General features: G+C 41.8%; 2 protein-coding genes across 5 annotated transcripts; one reads left to right on the forward strand and one right to left on the reverse strand.

Moving 5' to 3' along the window:
* The first annotated feature begins 1,546 nt into the window (after positions 1–1,546).
* smx5 lies at positions 1,547–7,556 on the forward strand. The gene is made up of 5 exons (XM_061737012.1): positions 1,547–1,609; positions 1,781–1,848; positions 4,233–4,263; positions 4,355–4,414; positions 7,031–7,556. Exons 1-5 carry the CDS (start codon positions 1,607–1,609, stop codon positions 7,154–7,156), a joined length of 288 nt encoding a protein of 95 aa, XP_061592996.1. The 5' UTR covers positions 1,547–1,606; the 3' UTR covers positions 7,157–7,556.
* A 1,295-nt stretch (positions 7,557–8,851) lies between these two features.
* On the reverse strand, positions 8,852–22,958 carry bcl6aa (BCL6A transcription repressor a). Of its 4 annotated transcripts, none has more exons than XM_061737589.1 (10): positions 22,480–22,958; positions 16,381–16,473; positions 12,800–12,971; positions 12,467–12,688; positions 11,428–12,387; positions 11,042–11,223; positions 10,760–10,927; positions 10,534–10,664; positions 10,223–10,360; positions 8,852–10,135 (listed from the first exon to the last, which is right to left on the reverse strand). In XM_061737589.1, the coding sequence occupies exons 1-10, from the start codon at positions 22,505–22,507 to the stop codon at positions 9,992–9,994; spliced, it is 2,238 nt and encodes a 745-aa protein (XP_061593573.1). In that variant the 5' UTR covers positions 22,508–22,958; the 3' UTR covers positions 8,852–9,991. The 4 variants fall into 4 exon arrangements, with proteins under 4 accessions (XP_061593573.1, XP_061593574.1, XP_061593576.1 ...); XM_061737590.1 differs by lacking the exon at positions 22,480–22,958 and adding an exon at positions 21,677–21,732; XM_061737592.1 differs by lacking the exon at positions 16,381–16,473.
* Positions 22,959–23,247: the final 289 nt, after the last annotated feature.

The following is a 23,247-nucleotide window of genomic DNA, read 5'->3' on the forward strand; positions in this document are numbered from 1 at the left end:
TATCTGCTTCAACACAGTTAATTCACAGGAATGTGTCATTAACAGACTTTTGCAGACCCTGATAAGAAGCTGGTGATGATCCATTTATTTGTATAAATCAAGAGGGGAAACATCTAAAACATGCAAGACAGCGGCCCTCGAGGACCAGAGCTGGGCAACCCTGCTTTAAAGAAACATTTAACTTGACTCCTTTGGAAATATAATATTAAATCATGAACTACATTCTATGTATACATATATATATATATATATCATGTGTGTTTTGTATGTGTGTGTGTGCGTGTGTGTGTATGTGACTGTCTGTGGTGTACCTTTTATTTGTAATCAGGCATCTTCTTCCTGGTCATCTGGACAATATTCTTCATTGCTTCCCAATCTTTTCCATAACAGGGCCTTGGTTTCCAGTTCTTGAGTCAATGTTTCAGTTAATGATCATCTCCCGACGCCTATAAAATATAACTTACTTTTTAGGTGACGTATAGCCAGTACTCGAGTTGTAAAAAAAAAATCAGGGGGGATGGTGGATTTTATCATATGGGGACAGATAATTTGTGCTGATTACAAATAATATAATATATTACAAATAATAGCACTGACCAAAACACCTGCAGGAATACTGCATGACATAGCAGCAGTTAATGTATGTAATGTAGTTATGTAGCCTTCTGTAAGCTTTAAATATCCACTGGGCTTACATCAAATACATCAAAACACAACAATAAAAAACACTTTTGAACTTATCAATATGACTCTGTCGTTCACAGGATAAGTAAAATGGATCACTGCAAAAAATTAAAATCTTAACAAGAATATTTGTCTTATTTCTAGTTAAAATGTCTCATTTTAGTAAAAAAATCTCATTACACTGAAAACAAGACTCAAAAAACAACAATTTTCACCTGTTTCAAGTAGATTTTCACTTAAAATAATTACAAAAATCTGCCAGTGGAACAAGATTTTTTTGCTTGTAATAAGAAAATAAATCTTGTCCCACTGGCAAATCTTTCTACTTATTTCAAGTGAAAATTTACTTGAAACAGGTGAAAATTGTCAAATATTTTTTTTATTTTTTTTTATTTTTCTGGTGATGACTCTAAATGTTGAAATAGCAGTAAAACCACATTCATTGATGAAATTACAAGGAAAGGGGGGATGATTTTGACCGTTTTTATTTCAGGGGGGATGCCATCCCCTCTCATCCCCCCTCAACTCGAGTACCGCGTATAGCCTATATCAACTTGTGGTGAAAATGGTAAACAAATAATCTACAATATTCAAAGATGTTATTACATTACAATTACACTTAGCAGACACTTTTATCCAAAACAAAAATAGAAAAATGCCACACTTACTATAGTAGATCACAAAGTAGGTGCAGGTGTCAGCATTTAGGGGGAGTTAAGTGTATTCAACACTGTTAATTCGTGTCTATATGTGTTTTTCTAAACAACGTGAATGGTTAAAAATAAAAACTAAACTCCAACAACCACCAGCAGCAGCAGCAGCAGCGCCCCCTGGCGGATCTGGCCATAATTACACCCGGAGCGGCGCATAGCTGGGACGTCATCAAGGGCCGACGCACAAGCACAAGCAAGCAGCCGCAATAATGGTGAGAAATAGAAAAAAGTGCTCGAATATAATGAATTTGTTTTGCATTTTTCTTCAAATGTGTTTGAGTTGAGGCAGGTATTTGCGTGCTCGTAGTTTCTGCGGTGCAGCGCGGTCTGCGCCGCCTGTAGCCGCCATTAACACACCATTAACACACCTGGCTCTGTTCCAGCTCTTCTACTCGTTCTTCAAGTCCCTGGTCGGGAAAGACGTGGTGGTGGAGCTGAAGAACGACCTCAGGTGAGTCCAGCCCTTCAGACGGGCTACGGCAGCGCTGGGGTGAAGGAAACTCAGAGGAAGCGGTGAAACTGGTGGAAAGCATTGGATCGGAACAGGAACAAAACCAGACAATACAAGGCACATTTATTTATAAAGCACATTTCACACGACGAGCATGGACTCAATGTGCTCAAATACATAAACAACCAAAGTTACAGGGTTACAATAACAGAAACAAAACAATACCAACCATAATTCAATTTTAACAAAAGTGCGATCACTCAGCCAACCATGTGCAGGACTGTCTCAGAAAATTAGAATATTGTGATAAAGTTCTTTATTTTCTGTAATGCAATTACAAAAACAAAAATGTCATACATTCTGGATTCATTACAAATCAACTGAAATATTGCAAGCCTTTTATTATTTTAATATTGCTGATCATGGCTTACAGCTTAAGAAAACTCAAATATCCTATCTCAAAAAATTAGAATATTCTGGAAATCTTAATCTTAAACTGTAAACCATAATCAGCAATATTAAAATAATAAAAGGCTTGCAATATTTCAGTTGATTTGTAATGAATCCAGAATGTATGACATTTTTTTTTTTTTTTTTTTAAATTGCATTACAGAAAATAAAGAACTTTATCACAATATTCTAATTTTCTGAGACAGTCCTGTAGAGTTTACTCAAACGCCTGTGCAAAAAGGTAAGTTTTTAGTCTGCTTTTGAAAGAGGGCACTGTTGGTGCAGACCTTAGTTCCTGCGGCGAGGAATTCCAGAGAGTGTAGTAGTGACTGAAAGCACCATGAGCAGATCTAGTGTGAATTCTAGGTATAAAGACTCTTATTTGATGATCTAAGCCAGGGGTGTCCAAAGTCGGTCCTCGAGGGCCGGTGTCCTGCATGTTTTAGATGTGTCTTTATTAGCACACCATGATACAAGGAGTTTGGTCATCAACAGAACTATCCAGACTTTGATGACAAGTTGGTGACGACTCTTAATTAGAATCAGGTGTGTTGATGCAGGGAAACAACTAAAACATGCAGAACACCGGCCCTTGAGGACCGATTTTGGACACCCCTGATCTAAGGGATCTGTCCGGTATGTAGTCAGCATGTCAACCATGTAGGAGGGAGCTAAGCCGTTCATAGATTTAAAGACAAAAAGAAGTACTTTAAAATCTACTCTTTGTTTGACAGGGAGCCAGTGAAGAGAGGATAAAACAGGAGTGATGTGTTCATACCTCCATACTTGCTTTGTTAGTCCTGCAAAAAGTGCATTGCAATAATCTAATCTACTGGAGATGAAAGCATGAACCAACTTTTCAGAGTCTGATTGTGACAGAAAGCATCTTACTTTAGATATATTTCTGAGATGATAGAAGGCAGTCCTGGATATATTAGCTATGTGTTTCTGGAAGTGTCTGGAAGATCAGCATCTAACATAACACCCAAGTTTTTGTAGAAATTAAGTGCAAGTGGAAATTTAGTCATGAATTACCCCCTATATACTTCTAATCAACTGAAAGGAATATGCTCAGTTTATTATGGAAATTATGGGCTGCCGTCATTTATTGGAGTCTTAACACGGATATAAAAACAAATGAAAGAGGGAAGGTGTGTAAAGGGCAAAGTAAGATAAATGTGCTAATATACTGAATCTCATGAACCCATGTTTTGCTCACAATAGAACATATAAAACACAAATTATGAAAATGAGCTGGAGCTGGAGATGGAGCAGTCTGAAGTGTTTTTCCACTTTTGAGTTTGACTTGAAATCCAGACCTCCATGGGTTGCTTAATTTGATTTCCAGTGATAATTTTAGTGTGATTTTGTTTTAATTCATTCAGATCACTGGTGTCTTGTTTTTGTGTTCCCTTTGTTTATTTCAGCAGTGTATAACATCACTGTAGTTAGTTTTAATGCACAAACAAATTATATGGAATTAGTGTGTTTCTGCTTTGCTGCAGGGGCTTAAGAAGAGATCACCAAATAACAATAAAATGATATATTTATGTTTTAAATATGAAAGGACTGTTAGTGTCCAACTGTCCAGATATTGATCCCCAAAATGATGGTATCCTCTATTACCAGACATGTTGCCTGTTGCAAAGAGACTAGAGGGTTTTGCAGGGTGGCAAACGGTAACCCTTAACTTTTTTTAAGACATCACTTTTAAAATAAGAGATTTTTCATCAGAACCAAAATATCTCACTTTCAGCACGTGGTTTATGTTCTGTTGTGAATAAAATGGGGAGTTTTTCAATTCATTGCATTCTGCTTTGATTACATTTTGCTCAGTGTTGCAGCTTTTTTGTATTGAGCTTGAATTTTAAAACGTTTTCACCCGTTTGTCCTTGAATCCCGGTAGTCATTTGTGTTCTCACGTCTGTTTTCAGCATCTGTGGAACGCTTCATTCCGTTGATCAGGTTGGAAACATTTTAAGATTTCACATTTTCTTCTGTTTATTTAGTTGATGGTGTATATTTATTTTTTTGCTGTCACCATTCTGTGTTTCAGTACCTGAATATCAAGTTGACAGACATTAGTGTCACCGACCCAGAGAAATATCCACACATGGTGAGTTCTACGTCCTTATTCAGCGTTCTCTTGATGAACTGATCTTAATATTAATGCTGTCTTAGGGGTCTCTGATCATCCTTGAACCCGCTCTTCACAGTTTTATCAAAAGTAGAAAAGGTAGCATGGAAAAGGTAGCCGAAGGCTATCTGACAGAGGAAAAGTCCTTATTCATATAAACAGGTGGAAGTGTTGATAGTTTTCCTGCACTGGCATGATGAGTAATTACAGTTTTCATCTCTACCACAGTTGTAAGTCCCAGAGAAAGAATTAACCACAGAAAAACGTCACCTCTCAGCTTTAATTTGGTTCTAAATTGGGACATTTTAATTCATATTGGTCCTCTGCTGATTTTAAGACATTTACTTCTAAACGTAATTTGTTTTAAAGCTGATGTCTGGCATATGCGACATCCTCTGCTCACCCTAAATCGCTGCTGATATTTTATGTTTTTAAGACTCAGGCTGTAAAACTCCTAAAATAATTGATTCTCCCAGACTGAGCCACATATTAAACATCCACCGAAGTGCAGCAACATTTATCTAAAAAATGCCTGAGAGATCTCTCATTTGCTCCTCATGTCTGAGGGACACAAAGGAAGCAAACAAAAGGGAGCGCTGTAGAAAAGGGCCGGCAGCGCCACCTAGCTCTCGGTGGGATAATTACAGAGCAACATAAACTGCAACAAACAAGAGTGAACAGCAACTATTATAGACCACCTGTGTGGCTGCAGCGTAGAAATATTAATGTGATGGAGACCAATCAAATGCGCTTAATTACTTGAATAATGTGAGCATCTCTTCAGCATCAGGAGTTTTTGCAGTTTGCTCGTCGGCAACAGTTGTGTTAACACAATGTAAAGGAGGAAAGACATCAGCAATGATTTTTGATGGGCAGCAACAATTCCTCCTTTATACGGGAAGGGCTATTAGTAAGGCTTTTAATCATAAATGTGCTTTCCTTTCTTGTAAGATACTGAAATTTTACTCAAATGCCTGATGCCTTAAATCCATCTGTGCACTATATCAATATAACTGAGCATAGATGTTTAAGAAAGTTGTGCTGTTGACTGAATTGTATAATGATAAATAAATGGAGCACAACAAATCCATACCAACACAGGCTATTGGCTTATTTGTAATAAATTTGAGGTATAGAATTAATGTTGCAAACCAGGCTGTCTGAGATGCTGAAGATGAAGAGCTGTGATGTTTTCAGCTTCTGTAAGTTGCCAGGTCTTTTTTTTTTTTGTGGAACAAAGCTAATTAGAAATGGACATGGGGAAAGTGCTCCGGAAAATCAGAACTTTAAATTCCTTCTGGAAACGACAGATGCCGTGTCCTAAAGCGGGGAAATTCAACTTTCATGGAGGAGATCTTAGTTTATGTTCTGGAAACAAACTGTAAAACGACAAACATCAAAGCTTTTGTCCCGGGCTTCAGTAAAGATTTGATTATTTCACAGAGCATTTCTGAAAATATTAAATGCACTGATTGCAATTTTTTTTCTTTGCAAATTCAGATTTTATATATATTATAGATATATATACTTTTTATACTGATTATATATTTTTTCTTCACTAGATTAAGGTCATTCAGATTTTTGCCATTTCCAGTTTTCTTTCAAAGAATTGTAATCAATGGCAGATTAAATCAATCTTTAAGCTGTAAATATACTGGTATCAAATTTCAGAAATTTCTATTCTCAAATTCAGAAAACAGCAGATCCTCCAATTTCAGGAATCCCAAGGTTTTCTCCTCGATGATTTTCCTTTTATTAATAGGTGATCAGTGTTTCCACCAGAATCAGGTCGCAGATGCAACAGTCATCATTTCAATAGAAGCAACAGTTATATCCTTGAAAGCTGCAGGCTGCCGTTATCCATCCATCACATTTTTAATCATTAGTTATACACAAATGTATGTCTGAAATTTATTATTATTATTACTAAAGATATTTCCTGAAAGGCCCGGAAGGAAAGTATCTCCTTTTGAGCTGCAAGACGAAGCCTCATTTCTGTCCACAGCAGTGGGTGGGAGAGGTGATAAGTTGACGTGAAGCTCTGGATTTCTTTGGTCTTTAGGTCAGGCTTTAAAAAAATAAAATCAAATCGCCTGATTAGTCTTTCACTCGAGCTGCTATCAAATGTTAGGTTTGTCGAGTACATGACCGTGACCGTTCACTCAACTCAGAACAAACCAAAGAAAAGAAATCCCTGTAAGAACCATATTGTTTTTAAATCATTGATACAAAATCCTTTTAACCAAGACAGACTTAAGTCTTATTAAGCAGCGTTCACATACATCAGATGTGCGAGCTTGTCTGTGGTACAAAGAGGATTACCACACCCTACTTATAAATGTTTAGTTTTACTGAGGTTCAGGTGTAACACAAATTGAGAAAAGTTTTAGTATTTCTTTTAGAGTATTTCTTTCCCCCAACAGTGTCTCTGCACCCGTCCACCCTCCGCTAGTGTTATTGATGTGTGAAGTGAGGTTGCAGTTCTACCGTCAGCTGAAATGTTATTTCTTGTTGATGACTTGCATCATCTTTCCATCATCATTATCATCTCTGCCTTGTCTTTTTTTTTTTCTTTTTCTTTTAAATCTTCTCCAGCTGTCTGTGAAAAACTGTTTCATCCGCGGATCGGTGGTGCGATACGTCCAGCTGCCAGCAGATGAAGTGGACACTCAGCTGCTGCAAGACGCTGCGCGGAAAGAAGCCATGCAGCAGAAGCAGTGATGGGTCGGGGTCCGGGCGGGGCGGGGCTTTGTCATGGAGTTAGGATTAGTTCTAGTTTTGTGTTCCCTTTTTTTAAAGACGATAAATGTCAACAGCCCATGCAGCTCTTGTCAATAACTTGCCTGATCACAGAGGATTTAAGTACATTCCCCATATTATTGATCAGTGATTTGTAAAGCAGTTAGGATTATTGGACTTTTTCTTTATCTCAGAAGCAGTTTAAGATTCTTGATATGATCCAGGTTTTTTTGTTTGGTTACGTGGAAATTGAGACGAATGCAAATGAACATCCAGAGAAGATGGATGAAAATTTGATGTTTATGTTGACTGTTTTGTCCTGTAAACGATTCTGACTTTTTGTTTTCATGCCACTTGGAAATAAAGATTATTTATATTTTCATTATGGTGAGTGTTTAAAATCTGTGAGGCTGAAATGAAGACTTGACCACACAGTCTCCTCTTGCTGTGCAGTTTTAACATGTATTGATGGATTTTAATAGCAGACACAGAACCACTTTTTAAACAATTGCACCATTTACCAGTTATCCTAAACTACAGCCACAGCCGTGCTGCATTGATATCTTCACTGTTTTCTACCGGCACTTACCGGATGGCTGAAATCATGACCGTGTCACATTTAAGAGCTGAAGTAGTGCATTTTCTACATGGTGCAGATAAAAGTTAGATTTTGACGTGCTCTGCAAATCTCTGTGCACTCTGGCGTTCAGCTGGAAAAGCCTGGAGGCTTCAGTGTGACCGGGGTCTCACGGGGAACCCATGCCGCTTTTCTCTCCAGTGTTACATAACAGACACTTGTGTCACGTGACAGCCCGAGTTGTCAACGATGTCAGCGGGCAGCAGTTTTTATAGGTTTTTAATGTGCAGATATGTGTCAAAACAATTTTCACAAAATGTACTTGACTTGAAAATGGTAGTTTGTCTGTCGTGGATTTTAAAGCTGTTCTTAAAGCATTGAAAATAAATATCTTCAGAGGTGTGTAATGTTTTTGTCTCATGAAAGTAAAATGAGATTTGAAAAAAAAAACAGCTCTGTTTCAAGGTTTAACTATGATCAGAAAATAAAATAATTCCCTCTTTGTCATAGTTTTGTTTACTGACTATAATATGAAATTAATAGCTATTTTAATTATTTCCCGTTTATCAAGTATGGAAGATTTACAGTCAGATGTTTCATCTTTCCAGAGATGTTGGATGCACAAAATATGATATGTTCACATGACCGTTCAGTTCATAATTGATGAACATTTCTTCAACTTTAAAATTTGTTAGGAAATACTGACACTTGTGTATCTTCTGATGACATGTAATACTTGGCCACTATTTTAGTTTTTTGATATATTTGATCCATAATCCTTGTTAACGGCACTGAGTGAAGGTTTATTCCCTCATGCTAACTCGGCCCTTTAAACATCCCTTTCATGTCACAATTTATAATAGAAATACTGTCAGCTGCACTTTGTTTTGTCCAGCTAATGATCCTCTGCAGGGAGGCTTTGCCCCGAAAGTAACTCGATTAAAAAGTTGCATACTTTGATATCAATATTAGATTTCAGCCATCTAGTATCAGAACAATGTTTCAGGAACAGAACAAACTGTTTTTGTCACATGCCGTATTCTCGTAACTGTCCCCCACAAATGTGACAAACTCTGGTTTTTCATACATAGAAATCCAGTACCTTTATTTTACATTCATACATTTATAACATTATACAATAATTTGAATGCAGCTTAAAAAAAGCCCAATCCAAAACTCAAGTCTTGAAAATGTACAAGGATAAAGTTGCATTTTCTAAGGTTACTGACAAGCATTTAGAAATATATATTCACACGCACGCACACACACGGGGATCTAAAACGAATGATGTCCTTGAGTTGTACCTTAATAAACGTGGGCTGAATGGAGAGGAATTCAGTCACCACGGAGAAAGGCACGTTGAATACACAGTGTATCTACAAACGAAAACCTCAACATTGACACAACTTTACTGCAGGATCTAGAACAAAGAGCAAAAACTGTAAACGTTCACTTATTAAAAACAAACTGACGAAAAAACAGAAGTCACATTTATACAAATGTATCCGAAGCAAAAATGTTTTCTTGGTCATTACAAAGCAGTACCTTGAAATGCAACTCAACACTCGGGCCGGCTCTGCCTGCAGAGAGCAGCCCCACAGATATATAACACAATATGTCACAATATTTATGCCGTCGCCCATGTTAACGTATGCTGGCAACGGTTAAAAGAGTTCCTCATGCACATCTTCATCAGACAGCAATAGTCAACGGATATGTTTTAGACTCAACCCAATTACAATGTCGCTTTTTTCCCCCCTTCCTTCATGTGAATATGGCAACATGTCTGTACATTTACATAAAAACCTATTGACAACTTTATACAGCGGCAAAGCCCGTTATCTTAAAATATATGTACCACCCGTCAATCAAAATGTTCAATACTTTCAGAAAAGTAAGTTCTCTGATATAAAATACTTTGTTTTCCAAAAAAACACATTTACATTCCAACCTTCTCAACAAAATAAAGCTTTATGTACGTACCTCCAAAGCTTAAAAACACCCCCAACATACCTGTGTGTGTGTATATATATATATATTTATATAGAAACGATAAAGTGACTAAGATGCCGTAAGCGGCTCTACGTTCACATGTAGTGGAAACCCGTTTAGGAAGGCATACACAGCCAATTTAATTATCCAATGAACACAGTGTGGCACTACAATTTTGGATGATTGTACAAGTTGGGGTCCGTAAATGCCAAGGTCGAGACTGCTCCCGTCATTTCCCCCCGTCCAGCTCAGCAGGCTTTTGTTAAGTCAGTCGGCATCTCTGCCGTGGACATGCGGTACTGGATCTTGGTGTTCGTGATGGCGCCGTGCTTCTGTCGGAGGTGCAGTCGGAGCTGACTTTTGTGGCGGAAATGCAGGTTGCATTTTTCACACTGAAAGAGAAGAGAGGGGCAGGGTTAGGCTCGGGTCAGGCCGGCGGAGGGTTTACGTCAGCAGGAATCGACTTTACAAAAACGTACATGGTAGGGCTTCTCTCCCGTGTGAATGCGGAGGTGGCTCTTCAGCGTCTGGAGGTGGCGGAAGCGCGTTCCACAGATCTCACACGGGTACGGCTTCTCGCCCGTGTGGATCAACACGTGGGCGCGGAGATGAGCAACCTGGTGAAACAAAGACCCGGTGAATTCAAATGTTCCGACAGACGATAACAGTATCAAAGTAAAGAAAACTTTTACACAGACTCACAAAACTATTATACAAAAATACTAATACATCTAACTTAGGCTACGATAATAAACGTGTAACACTTCCTCGTACACAGAAGAGGTCTTACCTGCACAAACCGAGCGCCACATGTCTCACATTTGTATGGCTTCTCTCCTGAGTGGATGCGAGTGTGAGTCTTGAGGTTAGCTGGTCGGTTAAACTGAGCACCACAGATATTACAGCGATACGGCTTCTCTCCTAAAAAAAAATAATCAGGAAATCCCACGTTACACCTCTGCATCAGAGACAACCAAGCTGGAGAGGCGGTGAATGAGCCGGCGGCTCTCGCATACCTGTGTGGACAGTCTTGTGGCTGGCCAGGTTGCCCTTGTACCGGAACGCAGCCTGGCAGCGGTCACACTTGTATGGCTTGTCACTGTGCACCTGAAGCATGTGTTGTTTCAGAGCCTCGTCCTCGGCGAACTTGGAGTCGCACTCGTTGCAGAAGAACGTACCGTTTTCTGCCCGGGGGGGAGGGGGGGAATAAAGAAACAACGGTGGAAATGTTAAAGGCTGATCCACTGAGGGAATTTCTGACGTGGCAGGAAAGAAAGAAACAAGCACACAAAACGTACCACAACTGGAGTCTGAATACTCTGAGTGCAGCTCGGCCATGTCCTCGGACAGGCGGGACCGGGAGGAGTTGGGACAGCCCTCGGAGCGGTGTGGGGACCGCGAGCCACACGTGGAGCAGCTCAGACGGTTCAGGTAGTGTGGAGGGTGGGCCTCGCCGTTCCTCAGTGACCCCTCAAGAGTACTGTAGGGAGAAGTTTAAGGTCATTTAAACAGCCATCATTTTAACTCTTGAGCCTGACATTCACAGCAGCAAATTTTAACTCAGTGCTGGTTTGTTTTGGTCATAAATGCATTAATGAAATGGCTGTTTGACATGCTCGTTAGCTTTTTTGTATTAATTATTTTGAAATAACATATCCAGCAATGTATCTTGAAGGAAGCTGACCTGTTGATGATGTTGTTGAGACGGCTGGCCTGCGGCACGGGCAGGTCCTCGCTGTGGTCGCTGCTCTTGCTCGTGGTCTGGGGGTCGAGGTTCTCCGAGTCGCTGGGGTGCAGGTAGGGCTGCAGGCCGAGGCGCTGAGGCGAGCGCAGCCCGGGATCCCTCAGGCCCACCTCCTCCTCCTTGGCGCTCTGGTTCAGCACGATGAACTTGTACTTCTTCCAGTTGCGAGCTTTGGGGTCCGGCGTCCCCTGCTGGGCCTGCACCCCGCTGGCCTGGGAGAGGCCGGCGTTCTTGCTGCTGCTGGACTCCGTCGGGGAGTTGGGCTGGCAGTCAGACTTGAGCGGGCTCTGCGGGCTACTCACGAGGCTCTTGCGTCCGGCGGAGGAGATGCCCAGGGGATAGTGCTGGTGGATGAGGTCTTCCTCCACCTGAGGAGCGTGCTCCTTGCCAGACTCTCTCTGTTGCTCCAGGGCCAACACGGGAAACGCACGCTTCCTGGACCCGAGCCCCACGGCCTGGGGGACGCTCTCATGGCTCTCCTTCCTCATGTCGTCGTCTCTCCCTACTTCCCTGGAAGCGTAAGTGGTGGAGTGGATGATGCTGGAGGAGCTGCTGCCGAACGCCCGGCTGTACTCGGCCCTGATGTTGCTGTCGTGGGGGGAACAGTTCTTGTGGTGGATGCCGCTCTTTGAGAAGTCAGCAAAAGCGTTTTTGGTGTCGGTCAGCTTGCAGAGAGGGAAGGGGAATCCTGGCATGGGAAACTGCCCGTAGAGGTGGTAGTTACCGGGGGTACTGACCCCGCCGAACAAGTTTGTGCCGTAGGGCCTTCCGTCCCTGAACGGAGCTAAGCGGCCGTGCAAACTGTCAACAACATCGTGGGGCCGGTACGCGTGAACATCCTGAGGTAAAACCAAGGGACTGATCAGGAATTCATCTCTTGGTAGCTTAGCTGCTGGATCACTGCGGAGGGAAGGAGAGCGTTAGAAACGCACGGATAATCACAGATCTGTACTGAGGTCTGACGGAGAGTTCTACCAACCTAGATTTGATGAATCTCTGGCAGGTGTCCACAACATGGTCCATCTGCAAGTAGATGGCTGTATTCATGATAGCCATGATCAGGCTTTCCTTTAGTGTGAGTCGGGAGGTGTACATAAACTCCAGCAGGATGGCAAAGCCTTCTGGGTCCACCTTTGGGTCCAGACTGATGGCATTAAGGTTGCACTTGTGGGAGTCAGTAAAGATGGTGTAGAAGAGCCCACTGCAACCAGGAAAAAACATAAAAACAGACACATGAGCATACAAAGATCAGTCTACACATCTTCAAAAAAGCAGAAAAGAAACAGCTGTGAACTTGGAGAACGTGTCACACCTGCAAGCCATGAGAACAGTCTTGTGTGCACGAAACTGCTGCCTGTTAACCAGGATGGTCACGTCTGTGAGGATGTCTCTGCTGCGCAGCCGATTCAGGTTGAGCAGAACATCACTGGCATGGCGCGTGAATTGTATGCAGCTGTCTGCTGCGCAAGCCATTTTGTCAAGTTCTGCAAACGGAAAACACAAACCCCTCAGATTAGTTTTCCTTTTTACTAGAAACACAACAATCATTTCTGTGTGCAACAACAATCATCTGCTAGTTTTAACAGCACGGTGCAGATCTCGGATAAATTAAATGCACTGAAGTAAAGTAAATTCCACCAAGGAGGTGATTTGGAGAAAGAAAAAAAAGAGAGAGAGAAAGAAGACAGTTCGCCAGAAGGCGGCGCCATTTATTAAACAAACAACCTCTAGACATTTAAATTTCTCCATTCAGAATCAATTTTCTCCCTCTTACTTTGTCTTTCTGAGAGTGGTTGACAGCTTCATGCAACAAATGAGGTTAATATTACATTATTTATAAGAATAAAAAAAACAACAACACAGCACTTCTAATACGAACTGACAGTTTCTTCTGCATATAAATATGTAATAACTTCTTAAATGCAGAACTCTATAGTTTAGAATCGATTTTTTTTTTTTTTTTTAAATAACAGCATTTCTTAAGTGATGATTAAGAGATTGCATGAATAAAAACAAAGAAAACACCACCAAACAAAAGCACACAGCCCGTTCATTTCTGCGATGGTTCTGCAGCAGAGGAAAGTTTGGTGTCTCCTGCACCGCGACCTCGGCTCCTCTCAGCTCTCAGAATGAGGGGGAATCATTTCCGCCAGCAGCTGCTTGATAACTTCCCCCCCGTCTTTAGCGCAGACACCTAAAACCCTCATTTTCACTTCAACCGCAAGATGTCATTGCCCTGACAGAAATCTCCCCAACAACCCGGGCAGGTGACAAGTTTCTGAGTAACAGTTTGCTGGAGTCCAGCGCGGCTGCTCGCTTTTTCCTGCACATGCATTTCTGCCTCAATCTGCTTTATGTAAAAACTAATAGTGAATTAACCAGAGGCAGAAGTGGCGTTAAAAACCCCCAGACGGATTTATGACGGCTCTGCAACTGGACCCGTCCGTAAATAGACCCGGGACACCTGAAACGGACCGGTGATAAATAAGAGCCGCCCTGGTTAATATTTTTACTTCACTTTTAAAGAGTCTTTCATTCACAGCCTTTTAACTAGGGTCGTCCTGGAGCCCACGTTTAAAATGACAATTCACAATTTACTCAAGTTTATAAATCATAACATTTAGTGTGTTTCTTTTCCTGCGCCCTGATTATAAACAGTTTTCCACCTTTTTCCATCAACAAACACCTCATCGAAACTGGTCTGTGAGAGAGTTGCGCTGATACTTTTTTCTCGACTGTTGCAGCGGAAAATTAAGAGACAACCTGCAGCCTGAACCGTGGAAACACACACACACACACCCGCACCCCTGCACACACACGCCCGCACACACACGCCCCTCGGCGGCGTGTTTCCGCCGGTGTCCCGGTGCCGGGGCTCCGCTCCGGAGGATGCCATGCTGACAGCGGCTTCTCCCTAACACCTGAGCCGCCGAGCTGACAGCCCGACCCGCGCTCGGAGAGGCTTTAAAAGCCCCCGTTTCTGGTCTCGGCAGCCCCCCCGAGCCGAGCTTTTTAGTCGGGTTTACAGCGGCATGTGTCCGCTCCGGCAGAGCGGGGCGGCCGCCGCCCCCACGCCGGCCCCCGCGCCCCTCAGCCCGGCCAGCGCGGCCGCGCAGAGCCGGGGGAGCGCCGCTCCGCTCCGGCTGTCAGCCCCGCTCCAAGCCCGCACAGCCCCGGCGTTTACACCAGCACAACACGGAGAAAACATGTCTAAAAACATCAACAACACATAGTAGATAACAACTTGGCGCGAAATAAGAGTAAAAAATTGAATTAAAAAAAAAAATCACCTGGTAGCGCTTTCCTAGAAACTTCTTGCATCACCACTTCTAAGAACCCCAGTTCTAAGAATCAGACGAGCACAATTCTCGGAATTTGAGCCCGAGACCGTACCACTCTCCCGGAGCAGGGGAGAGACGCTCTGGTCACAAGTGACGACCACAACCGCTCTTAAAAGCGGCTGTTTTAGGAAATATTACGCTAATATTTTTTCACAGTAGTCACAATAAATATTAATCGCTTAAATGACCGTAAAAGTGGTTGAAATAGTCAAGAATTGCATAGTTTTGTGCTCGGCGAGCCTCGGAATCCCCCCGCTGTTGGTATCGTCCGCAGTCACAGGACGTCGAGCTGTCGACGTCACCGGCTCCTCAGACCCGGCCCCCGAAATTCTCAGAACTAATTTATATTCCGTGACTTAGGAAATGTATCGTGTCGTTACGTCCCGTCACACTTAACACACAGACCGTTCATGAACTGCACAAAGACCCGCATCCGAGTCAGGTCCGTGCGGACAGGTCGATGTGACAGACTTATCACTCTGTAGCCACATTTCCCTGCAGGTATGCCACTTTCATAGACGGACAATGCTACGAATTTGCCATCGGGTGATTTTTTTTGTGTTTGTTTTTTGTTGTTTGTTTGTTTTCTTGGCTTTGGAAAAAGAAAATATGTGATTTATTTATCACTCACGAGCCTGTCAGAAGTCAGTGCAGCGTTTGCATGGGACTGTTTTATTACAGCGCACAGTTATAACTGGCACTCGGTTTGTTGATCTTTGCTTTAAATGAGATTCTCATCTGCGCGTGCAGCGGGGTTTTTATTTTACAGATGTGTTACAGCTGTTAGAGAGGGATAGGTTTAGGTTGATTGTTGGACATCTGCAGTTGTCATTTGAATTATATGGAGCTTAGTATTGTTTATAAGACTTGTTGCATTACAGCTGTATAACATAGGGCTGAATAAGTGAGCCTGTGTGAGTTGTAAATCAGTTCATATTTAAAATGCCGCGAGACCGTTTGCAGCCTAAACATTGTAACATTTAATGCCAAGGTCAGGTCTGCTTAGTTTCTCAGTTTGAGTTGATTTCTGCCTCCTTTTTTTTTGGCTTAGTGTGCTTTCCCAGGAAAAATCTTTTAATTTGGGTTTACACAGATACAGTTTAAGCATGAGGAGTCTTAGGGAATTGTCAATGTAAATGGATGAATACGTTTAAAAATACAAAGTGAAATGTTTCTGTAAAATTAACTGAGTGTGTTGCTGTATTTTCCCCTCATCTACCATTTAATTTAAGGTGTGCATGCTCCATGTTACATCATTTCTCAGAATTGAGAAATAAGTGATTAAAAACACTCATCTGAGCCTTGTGGTGTTGTATTGGTTCTCTACAAGTCTGAAACTCTCACCAGCCAGGAGCTTGCATGATATTAAAGCTGAACTGTGTAGGTTTGTTTCATTCCTGCATGGAGGAGAGAACTGGTGGGATTTTTTTTTTTTTTTACATTGTTAACCCGCTAATCAGAGGCTTTTTATTCTTGTTTCATAAGATGCAAATGACAACAAGTTATTTTTATTTCTTGAGATGTGGGCATGCATTTTCCATCAGTGACTCACCCTGGAAACCTTGTTTGGGGTGATTCCAAACCACAGGTACCCCGTCTTTTCTCATCCCGTTCGCTCCTTGGCACAGCAGGAGAATCTGCTGGGCTGGAGAACATAGAACAAGAGAGTTGTGTGTGAGATTCGTACGACTGTGTTTGGCGGTGGAAGCGTCGGCCGAGCTTTGAAACTCTCAATCCAAAACAGAGCTGTAATCTCTCGCAGTTTAACATTAGAAAGAACCATTTCCTCCCAAAATGTTTGCGTTTGGTTTAGTATTTGTTGAGTAGGTGCACAGTTTCAGTTCAGTATTAAAATCTGAAGCACAAACATGTGTAGCTGTAAAAAGAGAAGAAAAATAGTGTCTGAAACTCTGTTTTGTAATCAGTGTTTGAGCTGTTAATAACCTGCACATCCAGCCTGATGTGATAGAGCGTTTTATTTTCAAAACTTTTACAGAGAAACAAAATAATCAAGTGCATTTGTCCCTGTGTGTGGGGAATGTCTTAGAAAATTCTGATAATCCGATTCTTTCCCGTAAGAATTTAAATACCAGAGTGATGATTTTCTAATTTTATGAGTCACGTTTTTTTAAAAGGAAAGTAGCTTTAGTAAGTTTTCAACATCTGAATCCCATCATCATTGCACACTAATGATTACCTGACGTCTGTGGCATTTGAACTGTCTGGCTCCTTCATCATTTTGTGAACAACGGACTGTGTTTCTTTTTCCTCTTTTCTTTCTGTTTCTCACCCGTTGTATTGCAACAAGATCTGGCTTAATGCAAGTGACATTTCCCTGTGGATTCCCCAAGTATCCCCCCCCTCTAGATCCAGCATCCCACTAAAAAAACACTTCAGGTGTTCACAAACCATTGGGAAGGGGGGGAGAAAAAAAATAAAAGGAGTCTCTATAATAATTAAGACGTACGCTTTTACAGCAATCTCCGATTCAGCACTGCCAAATAAAGACTGTGTTGAGCTCCAAACAAAGAGCAGCGTCAACTTTATTTCAATCCACTTGGGGGATGTTTAAGACGCTCCAGCTCCAGTTATGCATAATGCACGGCCATAAAGCATCCAGGAGTTAGGAGAGAGAAGTGTAATTTACCAAGGCCTCATGCTGTGCCCAGCTATAGAGGGTGAGATAATTACTGCAAATCCTTGGCAAACTTTTACTCAACCAATTTCTTGCAAAAATAAATGACCCACTTACAGAGGGCAGGGAAAGAGTGCCGAGCAGCTGATCAATATTCCCCCCGTCTAAACCGACTGGGGGGAACATTATCACACTATGAGCAGTGTATCGGCTAATCCCGTGATCTCCATTCAGGGTGCATAATCAAACAAGCGGTCATGACAAGAGGGTCTTGCTCTCTTTGTCAGAGCGGCACGCCATCCAGAAACAATCGCAGCCAAAGCAGGTTGGAGCGATGATTCCAGTCTCGCTGGCTGCTAACAGCTGCACGTTAAAAAAAAAAGAGTATCTAGTACACTTGTGACACACTGTGAAGCACCTCTTAGCCGTGTCACTGCCTATACTTGGTGCATGATAGGTCATTGAATAGAAATGCCCACTGACAAAAGCCCGAGGCCCGGAGGTTGCCTCACTTTTTCTTTTTTTTTCTTCTTCAGAAACTGCACACTTTTGTCTCGTTTCACAGCAAATTTCTGCCAACTTCAGTGTTCATTGTCAGCAAAGATGTGAGTGTGGAGTTTTTTGTTCTGAGAGGCATGATGCAACCACGCTGTAACACCAAACAGATAATGCTGTTAGCTACAGAGGTCTTTTTAGTTCCTTTCTTTAAAAGAATTTCTTTTTATATTGTTAAGTTTCACTTTTTTAACTCCACGCATCCCAGAAGCCTTTTTTCTTTCTTTTTTTTTCTCTTCTTGCTGCATTTGTCCACACTTGTGTTTCTCTTTGTCAAGTACCATCACCACTGCAGGTGTTATTTCTGCAGCAGCTGGAGCATCTGAATAAAATGATTTATTTCCACATTTTGTCTTTTGCATTTGTTAATGTTCCTTGATCATCTAAACTAACAACATGCATCATTTATAATGACTGTTAAAGAACACGAGGTGGGTTTAATAAATGCAGTGGGGGGACACACACACTTCAAAAGATTTTCTGCACAGGAGGGTACTTTCTTTGGGAGCGCGCCTCTTGGGTTTTTAATTTACAGACCAACAAGTCATAATCTGACACAAAATCGTGTCTTTTCGCGGCAAAGCTGCTGTGTCTCTGCACTCGTACACGCTCCGGGTTGAACGGGGTCTTTCATCCCACTTGAGAAGGTTAAACACGCACACAAAGATTACCAGCAGCTCCGAACGATAGCGGTAAAGAGCTCGCTGAGGTTCACACTTGTCTGAGAGGGTTTTCGTGACTACAGATGCTCATTTTGACACTTCATTCACACAGTTTCAGGGCCTATTCCTTAAACTATGTATTCATAAGCTGTACGTGAATTTTAGCAGCTCTGTTGATCATTAACAAGGCTCTCTGGAAATGTGTAAGCTTTGTTAAAGGTGGTTTCATTCTGCTTCATCAGGTACTTCAAAAACACACACAAAAATGACTGTGGAGTCAGTTTCTGGAGCGCACTTGTGTGGATGATGTAGAGTTCAGCGGGGTGCTTGTGCGAGCCACATGCGCAGGTTGCAGTCAGAGCAGAGATGCTACAGTGGATAGCCGCAGCAGCTGAGTTAGGTCAGAGCATGTAGGTCCAGGTCTTTCTCAAGGCCAGGAATGCCGCCTGTGGAGTCCGGCGCGGTGGAATTTTCCACGGATTCCACAAGCTGTCCCTCGCCAGTATGCCATCTGCAGGACGACGGGTCAGTTACGACCACAAAACCATCGCAGGAGAAGAATGAAAGCATGCAGCAGGCATTGCTATCTCTGCAAAATCTTCACAACCCTGGTGTTCTCTCTGCCCTCTTTTTTTCCTCTCTAATGCTCCAGGCCTGGAAAAGCGGGAGCTCCAAGCACGTACGAGGAGGCGTTGTTATATTTGGGACAACTTCCGCACAGACGAGGTTCAAAGCGTTGTTAATGTGCCTACACGTGGGTTGTGTTTGGTGTCTTTTAACCGCGGCGTCCTCGTGTTTACAGATTCAAACAGAAGACTAGTGGCTCTCATTTCTTCGCACCACCTTCGACAGTCATCCAATGAGAAGCTTCTGCTTGAAGCGACCTCCCTTTTTTTGCATTTCTGTCAAAACATCTACCAGCCAAAGTCAAGCAGTCGATCTTGATAGTGTGGTGCAGACAGAGGAAATCTTGCATGAAAGCAACTTTGTTTTTGTCTTTGAACTTAGCCACATCCATAGTCCTATTTACAAATGTGCCCTCAGTGCAAAGAGGAATGTCCCGCTGAGACTCTTCCCTTAAATAGTTGAAATAATTAGCCAAGGAGAGCTTTTTAAGTTTGTTGGGTTTTTCTATTTACACTGCCTGGATAGAGTTGAATCATTGTCAAAGAAAGAAAATACTAACATACTTTATTAGAAAATCCCATGGAAAGATTTTTGTTTCTCAGATTCAAAAAATTCTTTGTGTTAAAGGTAAGCTGTCTGAATGTGTAACATCATTTCTATATCACCATTTGCACTGTTTAGGCAACGGAGGTAACAGTTCTCATGTGTTTTCACAGAAGCTGTGGAAATTTCCACCTCCAGCAATTTTGCTGTGATGCAAACGGTCAACATGTAGCTGCGAAACCAGTTTAAATGCATTGTTATGTCCGTCAGACTGCATAATGACAATGTTTACCATCTGAAACTGTGGGGGACTTCTGTCGTGGCTGCTAATAATATCAGACTTGTGGGGAGTTTGCACTCCACGCAGACCAAGTCGTCGGAGCGGTTCTGGGGTTGCATGTGATTCCCCTCCAGTTAACGGCTGCAGCGCTTCACTTGCTACTTTCCCTCTCTCTTCGCCTCGTGCTCTGTTTCTACTGTGCCCCAGTTTTGATCTCGACTATATCTAATTCTACCATGTTGCACTGCATTTTCTGTCAGGTGAAAGTAGCTTCCTGAATCTAATGCCATCTGCTGATACTGGTTAAACAGGAACTACACACACCTAGCTCCAGGCCACTCTGCACATCCACCGGTTCAGCACTCTGTCTCGGGTGCTTCCGTATAGGGAAAAAAAAACCTCAAATATGGATGTAATCCTGGTGAAATTATTACCAAACACACCTCACGTTCCGACGCGAGGGGTCAGATCCATAGGCTATTTTCAAGCATGCAAAATATAGAAACTCTTGAAGAGAAATGTGGTTCAGCCCTTTATATTCCCATCAAGATTCCTGTGCATCAAACGTTCCCAAGCTCCACTGGTGCATAGGTGCATTTTCATGTCAGCTCTTTGGTGGTGTCCTCCAGCCAAAGCAGTAAATGGATTTAAATACAACAGGGAAACATGAGACTGGTTACGATGAAAGCAATCTAAACATGCCCCAGAAGTATAAAAAAAAAAAAAAAAAAAATAGAATGAAAACAAAATGTAAAAAAACCAGCAACAACAACCTCAACCTCTGTGTGCTCCCATGTATTCAAGAGAAGAACATTACAGCTTATTTAAATAATATATCAAGGAAAATATCTGCATAATGTATTAACTCCACATTGATTTGCAAACCCAGATCATAACCTTCTTCCTATTTTTTTTTGGTTTTATCCCAGATTTACCTAAAATGCATCTATTTCGGTTTAATCTTCTCTCTCATCGATGCCTAAACCCTTATTTCATTTATTACATAGGCCCATACACAAACATTAAGCTTTCTCTTTTTTTTACTCTATCCAGAAAACCTCCCTTAGTCTGTAGTTGCTAGAAACAAATTAACTTGAAGAACCATCAGGCCTCATTAACCTGCAGTTTTGTGCTGGGAAATGCATTTTAATTGTACAGCAGTCTCACTAACAGTGGCCACATCCCTCAGTGCTTTCATTAAAAGCATCTCTGCAGCCCAGGAAATGACAGGGGGAAAGTTCAGACCAAGCCAGCTCCTACACCTTCGTATCGCTATTATCTGTGCTACGTTGTGCAGACAATCACTTGTGATACCAACTTGAAAAATATTGTGTTCTGCTTGCAAAAAAAAAAAACAACAAAAAACCCACAAGCAATCTTTCATCTGAACCTCTGAATTTAGCAGAAAAACAGTCGACAAAAGATTTCTATCCAAAGCCTGAACCAGAGGGTGAATTAATGAGCTGCTGGTTGTAAATTATAACATAAAAAAATGAAAAAGCTTCTGGCTTCTGATTGTAAAAGGACTTTTATCTAAAGCACTCACCGTTGTTTGTGGTGTCCTTTGTGAGCATGAGATAAAATTCTTGTCATCTAAAGCTGCCGCAAAATCAAAAGTGAATCAGAAAGTTCTCTCAAATTGCTCCTATCACGTCCTGGCTCGTCTTTACAGTCTTTTTTACATGTTTTTACATACAGAAGATAAAAACGTATGAGGATATTATTTGGAGGTTTCAGTCCTGCTATTTGCTTATCAGATAACGGTTTTTCTTTATCATAAATGTGCCTACTGTTTGTCCTTTACTCTTATTTTGCATGCTTGTTCATTCTGAACAAGTGATTCAGTGGTGTGTTGATCAAATCTAGATTAGCTGACAACACTGAAGTTGTATGGAAATACATCGATTTATCAATGCAGGTGTGAGCGAGCCTGTGTTTCTGGCCTTTGCATGAAATGTTTGGCAGTCAGCCATCTTTATGAGCTGTGATGTTCCTGCTTTATAGGAAAACGGTTATAAGAAATAGGTTTGTATGTGATATTTCACAGATATCCTAAAATCTAAGACAAAAGGATGACATTTATAATAGCATAACAAAATAAAATTGCATTTGTGATGCAAAATTGATGTAAAATGATGTAAAATAGTTACATTTACAAGGCCTTGTGCCTTGACATAGGACAAACACTGGCACGGTATTTCAAAGTTGCATGTGTCAGAAATTTAAAATGCACTTTTGTTTACTAAAGGCTTTTTCCTGCACTCCACATGTATGCATCCTCCATCAGGGCATGGATTTTGCTAGGTGTACCTTTAACTAATGCAGAAAAACATAATAGAGAAGTCTTACCTTTTTTGTGCTGGAACGAGTGAGGCATGATGGGATCTGCTGGGGCTCAGGTGCAAGTGCTGAATCTTCAGCTCAAAGTCCAGTGCAGGAACTGCTGCGACCTCCAGAAAGACTTTTATCTGTCTGTAAGTAGCTTGATGATCCGAGATGCAGAGGCAGACCGGTGCCCGAGCTTCTCCAACTGAGTGGCAGCGTAGAGCTTGGAGGGATGAAGCTGTTCCTCAGTGAAACAGGGCACTAGATCAGTGACTGGCGGTGGCGGAGCAGCTCTGGGTGACGCCACTTGTCTGTCCTTGTTGAGCAGGATGCTTTTGGAAAGGCGGGCACAGCGGCCGGGCTGAAGTAAGTCAAATCGACTGAGCACGCTTCACGTTAGAGAAACAGTCTCACGGGGCATCTCTCTCTGGCTCTCTGAGCTGATAGGCCGCCTGCACTCTAGCGTTCATTGACTGTAGCACTCACAGCTATTCCACTTTTTCCACGAATGCTAAAACCATGGGAGAAGCTCAGTTTTGAAAAAAAAAAAAAAAAAAAAAAAAGAGAGAGAGATTAAACAGTCTGTAAAATAATCCCAGTTTTTCTATACAGAACTCATTTCAATGTAGAGTCTAAAATCCCATTAAGCCACAGGAGCGCAAACCACAGACTAGCAGTGCCTTTAACCTGGAGGAACTCTCGGAGCTCAGGCCATCTGCCACATCCGACTTTTTCATACACGGCAATAACACATTGTTTTATAAACAGAGCTTTTATACAACAAACATTTCA

This window comes from Cololabis saira, chromosome 13 (assembly GCF_033807715.1).
Source record: "Cololabis saira isolate AMF1-May2022 chromosome 13, fColSai1.1, whole genome shotgun sequence".
NCBI classification, from domain to species: domain Eukaryota; kingdom Metazoa; phylum Chordata; class Actinopteri; order Beloniformes; family Belonidae; genus Cololabis; species Cololabis saira.